Source organism: Sinocyclocheilus anshuiensis, unplaced genomic scaffold (assembly GCF_001515605.1).
Source record: "Sinocyclocheilus anshuiensis isolate Anshui unplaced genomic scaffold, SAMN03320099.WGS_v1.1 scaffold743, whole genome shotgun sequence".
Taxonomy (NCBI): Eukaryota; Metazoa; Chordata; class Actinopteri; order Cypriniformes; family Cyprinidae; genus Sinocyclocheilus; species Sinocyclocheilus anshuiensis.
In genome coordinates this window covers 776939-785198 of record NW_015552601.1, presented here as the reverse complement: position 1 = coordinate 785198, position 8260 = coordinate 776939, and the positions used below count along the sequence as shown (strand labels likewise).

At 40.5% G+C, this 8260-nt stretch overlaps 1 protein-coding gene across 1 annotated transcript in view; it reads left to right on the top strand.

Annotated features, from left to right (window-relative positions):
- Positions 1 to 8260, top strand: part of LOC107665762 (contactin-associated protein-like 4) — a 75375-nt gene that overhangs the window by 24287 nt on the left and 42828 nt on the right. Inside the window, exons 6-8 of the mRNA XM_016456772.1 lie at positions 1408 to 1527; positions 4965 to 5162; positions 7638 to 7794. Coding sequence (XP_016312258.1) covers positions 1408 to 1527; positions 4965 to 5162; positions 7638 to 7794 — 475 coding nt within the window. The remainder of the gene's footprint in view (positions 1 to 1407; positions 1528 to 4964; positions 5163 to 7637; positions 7795 to 8260) is intronic.

Sequence of the window (8260 nt, the reverse complement as noted above, 5' to 3'; positions counted from 1 at the left end):
AAGTTGTCATTTATATCGCGATGCATCGTTTCTAACATATTTGCAGTGGTAAAAAACTATTTATGGAGACCCGAGGAAAAACTGGGATTAAAGTCCAAAACCTTGCTTGAAAGCTTGAAATAACCTAACAAATCAATAGGGGCTAAAGCAGTTCCATTAACGACAAATTAAATTCACACAATCTAACTAATTTGTGCACGCTTATTCTTAAGCCATATCCATTTTGCTGTCAGGAGTGGGCGAGGCTGACGCGAGTGAACGAGCGCTGCTGCACACATGCACGCTAAACAGACTGAGCGCAATTGAATAGGAGCGCAATAATTCTGAGTAAAATATACATTTTGCTAAAAAAATTGTTTTTGGATATTAAATGTGTCTTTTGTAGAATTTTAAACCTACATATAAAGTGTATTTTTATGATAGCAGTAACTAGCCTGGCTTATTTGGTTAACTTGTTTTATGAAACAGGCCTCGAGGCATTAAAAGTGATCATATTTTCTCCAATGCATCGAATCACATTGTGTTGAATCGAATCGAATCGAATCGAATCGAAAACAGATGAGATGCACATCTCTAATATATATATATATATATATATATATATGATCGCTTTTTCAAAATTAATTTGTGTCTATATTCTGAAGGTTTTTACTGAAGGATTTGTTCATATATCACTCAACTGATAAATATTTAACATTTTAATCCTAAAACATGGTGAAACGATTATTTTCTGGCTGTTGACAGTATTTCATGATTTATGGAGTGATAAAAAGAGAAATCCGAAATCTCCTCTGTAAAAATCTTTAACTCCAATATGTCAACAAAATTAAACAAGAATGTTGAACCTGGCTTTATCCAGCGTTCAGATTTATCTTCTGGAAATGTATGCGAATTAGTGCATTTTTACTACACAATGCCGCATATTTAAACATAACATTTCAGAAAACTTGTAATACAAACATTTTTTCTTAATTTACTGTAGTTGATCAACTGGGTAAGTATGGTGATATACTATTATTATGAATTTTTTACCCATTCACCTGTACTATCTTTCCTGGAAAGATCATGGCTTCATTTTTGGTAGCAGGTTGTAATTAAATATATTTTCTAAAAGTCCTGAAGCTTCTCCAGATCATTTAAAGTATCTCAAGTACTGGAATCAAAACCATCTCACCATCCTGTTTAAGATGTAATAACATTTTACAGGGTGTGAAAACAAAAAGCAACATTGTTATGTGAGCTGCATTTTCACACGTTGTTGCATGAACAGATCTCAACTTTATGCGTAGACAGAAAGTGTGAACGCACACTCATTTAAGTAAATTACTGTTATTATTCACAGTGTTGAACGTAAACAGCTTCACCTCATTATCTCTCCACACTAACCTACTGCTTCTGTGTTTACAGCCATTTACGAAGCGTCGTGTGAGGCGTACAAACACAAAGGAAACACGTCTGGCTTTTACTACATCGACGTGGATGGAAGCGGCCCCATCAAACCTCAGCTAATCTACTGCAACATGTCAGGTGAATCTCACGCAGCGAAGCCGAAGTGATTAAATCCCTTTAAACACTCCGTAATTGGGACTTTAATCCACAGCTTTTGATCCTTCACGCACCATGTCACACCCCGCGGAGGAAGTCAGCTGTGACACTCGCTGAAAAACACACTTTAGAAGAAGCCGACAGATCAACCTTTGAGCCCGTCTGTGTGACGTTCACTTGCACAAATAAAGTTTTCAAAGGCTTTTAAGGCCTGATGTCACAGAAGAAGCTTTTGAAGTTGAATGGCTCTTTAGAAAAGCATCACGTCACCTTTGATAGATCCTCACTTCTCCTTTGTTAAAGTCAATATGAAATCCAAATTGACTCTATTGACTTTCTTAATACACATTGCTAGACTTATTGCTAGACTTATTGTTTAAATTCTAAAAAGTATTTCTCTTGTATTTCTTCCTAACCTTCTCTAAAACTACTTTCCTTCTTCATCCAATAGTTCCCCATGGTTACATATATATACTGTATATATATTTTCTCATTCAGTATCCTATTTCACATCAGTGTTATTTTACATAATCAAACGGAGACAGAAACTAGGTCAAACAGAGCACATGTTGGAAGAAAACACAACAAAACAGGTCCATGAGGTGTGACAGTTGGCCCCCCTCCCCGAAGGCATGACCTCGTGCCACAGAGATAAGACTTAGGAGGAGATAAGACTTAGGAGGAGGATAAAGGAGTGGATGTGGGATGGTGACAGGGGATGGCAAAGGGCCGGCAGGAAGGCAGGAGGAGGTTCAGGAGGTGGCCGGATGACCTGGAGGAGGACGACCAACAGAGTGGTCCAACGGAGGGAGGATCCAGGGAGGAGACAGAAGAGACCAGGGTGGATCAGATGGAGGGAGGAGCCAGGCAGAAGACAGGAGGAGTCAGGGCGGACCAGACGGAGGGAGGAGCCAGGAAGGAGACAGAAGGGACCAGGGTGGATCAGATGGAGGGAGGAGCCAGGGAGAAGACAGGAGGAGCCAGGGCAGACCAGACGGAGGGAGGAGCCAGGGAGGAGACAAAAGAGACCAGGGTGGATCAGATGGAGGGAGGAGCCAGGGAGGAGACAGAAGAGACCAGGGTGGATCAGATGGAGGGAGGAGCCAGGGAGAAGACAGGAGGAGCCAGGGCGGACCCAGATCACAGCCATGATGCCGACCCACGGTGGAGCCGACGGAGGGAGGAGCCATGGTGGAGGAAGGGCTGACGGCTCCAGGGGTCTGACTGACAGCAGCGGAGCAGGTGGTGGTGGAGCCCGAGGCGGAGACGGAGAGCAGATTAGCCAGGGCGACGGGGAGGATCCGGAGGTCCAAGGCAGAGCAGATGGCGCCGGCGACCGAGGCGGAGACGGGGATCCGGAAGGCTGCGGTGGAGCCGGAGCGACAGAGGACTGAGGAGGAGCCGGAGGGAATGAGGAGCCTGACAGAACCGGAGGGACGGAGGGTTGAGGTGTAGCCGGAGGAGTGGAGTCCCAAAGCGGCGGATGGTCGACGACAGACAAAGGCAGAGCCGGAGGGACGGGGGAGCCCGGCGGAGCTGGTGTACTGACGGGCCACGGTGGAGATGAGGGAGCTAGGAGCCATGGTGGAGCCGCTGGGTCGAAGGGCCGAGGTGGAGTCCGGGACAGAGTGATGGTGGGCTGGGCTCTGGGTCTGGCTGTGTTCTGGATCGGGGGTAGACGCTCTCCAGACACCAGATGATTGCCTCCCTCCAGCACAGTCCGGTGGTGTCTGGGAGGTCGGTGAGCCGATGGTGATTAGCCCTGATCCAGAACAGTGAGTTCAGCGTTGCGTCGTCGAAAGCTGTTAAAACGGCGAGCTGGCTGAACTCAACAGCATAGTCCAAAAGGGGAAGGTCTTGATGGGCTAGGGCGATGAATAGGTCGGTGATATCCATAACTAAAAATAAAAACTGACAAAAACGGAAAACAAAATGAGGGGCCTTACTAATTCTTTGTGGTCCAGTATTCTGTCACGCTACTGCTGTTAGGGAGACGAAGACATGACGAAGATTATAACAACAAATCCTTTTAATGGTAATTCACACGAAGAAGAGGGTCTAACACACAGGGTAACATCAACAACACTGGTCAAAGGAAGACAGGACAGACTACACTTTAAATACGGGAGCAAATGAAGATAATTAACCAGACACACCTGAACCAAATGACATAATCAAACAGAGACAGAAACTAGGTCAAACAGAGCACATGGGGGACGAAAACGCAACAAAACAAGTCCATGAGGTGTGACAATACTGTTATAGTATTAATATTTGTTAATTTATTAATATTAATAAGAACAAATAAAGAAATTAATAATGATAGCACAAATTAAAAATAACGACAGGTCTTCGAATTGAATAAATTGCTTTTTAGTTTTTCAGGTAGGTCTAACATTAGGGTTAAGATATTTAACCATTTAATTTATTTATTTATTTATTTATTTATTTTACCAATTATCCAAATAATGTTTAGTCCTAGAGGCGACATCAGAAATGGATATTATATAATAGATGCTTTTTTTAATATTTTAGCAATTTAAAAATATTAAAAAAGGATTTTTTTACACGGCACCCTTGCTCTTGACAGACGGCACCCCGGTTGGGAAACACTGTGCTAAATGACTAAATGTAAATGTTATATTTTGAATTAGTTATTTTTGTATTTTCAGTTTCCATTTAAAGGGGTCATATGATGCGATTTCAAGTTTTCCTTTCACATCACAAACACATACCAGCTTCATCACTGTGTCTGTCACGCGACTCTGTTCCCCTTTCGGGCTCTGTCTTTACATTTATTTTGAAAGATGAAGCTCGCGATTATGGTAAGGGGCGTTACATTTCCGACGAGTGCTTGCGGTGTTCGGCCAATCACAATGCACTGGGTCAGCTGGCCAATCAGAACAGACTGCGCTTGTCGGAAGGAGGGACTTTGTAGAAAACTAAGCGTTTGAGAGAGGCGGGGCATAGAGGACCTACAATAATGTACAGTATTTGAAAAATAATGTGTTTTTTGAACATTAAAGCATGTCAACATATTCTGTTACACCAAATACACAAAATAATGATCTTTAAAAAAGCATCATATGACCCCTTTAAATTGTACCTAATGTAAGTATTATTGCTGTGTGTTTTAGTCATTTTTATTAATATATACTTTTGTATACATTATTACAGTATTTATTAATATTTTGAATTCGAAAATGGTTCTTTATAACTATTCTTTGAACCCAGGAACCGTTATTTTTATGATTATTTAGTATATATCACATGCTTAAGGTTTTTTTTTTTTTATGAATGTTCTATGACTTTTTGAAGGACAATTGACTGTTGCACAGGTGAAATCGACAGTGCTCTGAGCTAAAACATAGTGTGTCATTTTCGCCTTTTCATCGTTCAAATCCCTCTTTTCCCTGCAGATAAAGCATGGATGGTGATCCAACATAATAACATGGAGCTCACGAAATTAAAAGTGTCCTCTGGGATAGATCAGCATTTAGCCCACTTTAACTATTCTGCCGACGCAGAGCAGATCCAGGCGATAATTACCCAGGCGGAGTACTGCGAGCAGGAGCTCTCCTACCACTGCAAAAAGTCACGGCTCTTGAACACACCAGGTAAGCCCTTTTTATTAGGAATATCGATCGCCCCTCCCTATGAAAGGTCAGGCTTATTAAAACCTCGCTCCATCCGCAGACGCATGACGCTTAAGCAAACGACTCAAATTGATTGTTATGCTCTTGGTTACGGACAGCTCAGTTATTTCCCCGCTTTTTTTTTTCTGCATTAAATTAATTGAAAGTCACCTTTAGAGTGGATTAATTATGTGCATTTGCACCTTTAAAGAGCTTTTATCATGTTTGTTTGTTTGTTTGTGTGGGTTTGTCATGGGCGGTTTGGTTCGGTGTCTATCACAGGTCGAGGCGGGTGATAACAGTTCTCGTAGTCTCTCAAATAAACACGAAACATCCGCGCACATCGTAATTACATCCATTGGTTGTCACATTACCAGAGTTGTTGATGAGACGAGGAGAACAGTGTCAGGCGTAAATAAGAAATGTTGGAAATGTCAGATGAATAGTAATGAAAAGAACGATTAAACCTGGACAGATGCATGCGAGACTGATGGAAAATCACTCATGAGATCTCTTTAACATCTTAATGCTTTCTCTTAGACAGCAATGAGATTAAAAGCAGAGTAAATAGATACGTGTTCTGCTTCTCAGGTGTTTCGTATGAGAAAAAGACCTCAGTAATCTCACATATCATCTCAAAATGTCTCAAATTGTGCTCATATTTGTCAAGATCACAAAAATATCTCTTTATAAGCTCAAACTTTTCTCATCAAATTCAGGACCGGTTGATCTGAACTATTGACTCTTTTGTGTCTATCTTTATTTCTTTTGAGGAACTATAGAAACATCTCGCATCCTGCTTCTCAGGTGTTTCTCATGAGAAGATCCGAGTAATCTCACACATTATCTCAAAATGTCTCAAATTTTGTTCATATTTGCCAAGATCCCAGAGTCTGCAACAAAAAGTCAGCGATCTCAAACATTTCTCATCAAATACAATACATCAAATCAAATGACCTAAAATGTTGTTTTTTGTGTGTGTCTGTAGAAACATTATTTCCAGCTTCTCAGATGTTTCTCATGAGAAAAAGATCCCAGTAATTTTACACATCTTTTGGAGATCTCAGATTTGCCAAGATCCCCAAGTCTGGAGTCAAAAGCCAGAAATCTCTGAATTAACTCAAACATTTCTTTTGAGGAGCTTCAGTAGAAAAATCTCATGTCCTGCTTCTCAGATGTTTCTCATGAGGAGAAGACCCCAGGAGTCTCACTCATCGTCTTAAAATGTCTCAAATTGTGCTCAGATTTGCCAAGATCCCAAAGTCCACAACTAAAACTCAAAGAGCTTAATATGTACGCAAACATTTCTCATCAAATTCAGGATCAAATGATCAGAATTATTGACTCTTTTGTGTCTGTTCTATTTCTTTTGAGGAACTTTAGTAGAAACATCTCATTTTCTGCTTCTCAAATATTTCTCATGAGAAAAAGACATTAGTAATCTCACACATTATCTCAAAATGTCTCAAACTATACTCAGATCTACAAAGACCCCAAAGTCTACAACCATTATTTGTCTTTTTATTTCTTTTGATGAAACTTGGCATCTCATTTGCTGATTCTCGGTTGTTTCTCATGAGTAAAATAGCCCAGTAATCTCATTTCTAATCAAATTCAGGATCGAATGATTTCAATTATTGACTCAATTTGTGTCTGTTTTTTTTTTTTCTTTTGAGGAACTTCAGTAGAAACGTCAAATTTTTTGTTTCTCAGATGTTTCTCATGAGAAAAAGACTCCAGTAATCTCTAAATGTCTCAAAATGTGCTCAGATTTGCCCAGATCCCAAAGTGTGTAACCAGAACTCAGTATAAACTCAAATATTTCTCATTAAATTCAGGGTCAAATGATCTGAACTACTGACTCATTTGTGTCTGTTCTTAATTCTTTTGAGGAACTTCAGTAGAAACATCTCATTTACAGCTTCTCACAAGAAAAAGACCGTAGTAATCTCACACATCATCCCACAATGTCTCAAATTATGATCAGATTTGCCAAGACCTCAAAGTGTGCAACCAAAAACCAGAGATCATCAAATTTGGGGTCAAATGATGTGAACTATTGACTTGTTTGTGTCTATTTTAATTTATGTTCCGGAACTTTAGTAGAAACATCTCATTTTCTGCTTCTTAAATATTTCTCATAAGAAAAATACCTAATCTTACACATCATCTCAAAATGTCTCAAACTGTACTCAGATCTACATTTCTCATCAAATTCAGGGTCAAATGATCTGATCAACTGATTCATTGGTGTCTATTTTTTATTTCTGTTGCAAAATTGGTAATGGAAAAATTACTAAAAACTCAGTCGTATTAGTTATGAAAGCCTGTTTGTTTTCCATCATCTCAGTGTGATAGTGTAGCGCGGTTGCGTCAGTCTGATGATGAGCGCTGTGTGTGTGTGTGTGTGTGTGTGTGTGTGTGTGTGTGTGTGTGTGTGTGTGTGTTTTATTGCAGACAGCGCTCCGTTCAGCTGGTGGGTGGGCCGGTTGGGTGAGGCGCACATGTACTGGGGCGGCGCGGTGCCGGGCAGTCAGCAGTGCGCTTGTGGCCTGCAAGAGAACTGCGTGCATCCCGAACACTTCTGCAACTGTGACGCCGACAGCAAAGAGTGGTACGACACACACTCACATGACTGTCAGCAGCACGTCCAGCTCATATTACAACCCCAAACCACACTTGTTTAAAGAAAATGAAGCCTACTTTCAGGAACATTGAGATGTTTTTGTGCATTGTAGCATTGTTTTCATGGCAGTTGCAGACATTCAAACCCTCTGAATTCTTAAAACTGTAATGCATTGAGATGTGTTCGTCTTTCAAACAGTATGAATCAGTCTCATTTAAACTTCAGATGCAACAAACAGCATAAGGCTTGGTAGATTTGATTCATTTCTCAGAATCAGCTTAATCAAATGAATCAGTCTGATTCAGTGAATTGATTCAAATCTCTGATTTGACGATGCATTTTTAAATCCAAATTCAACAATGTCTGTTTAGTTGAACTGATCACTCTCTTAAAGGCACAATATGTAATTTTCGCCGCTGGAGGGCGCGTATTCAAAATAAACAAATAGACAAAG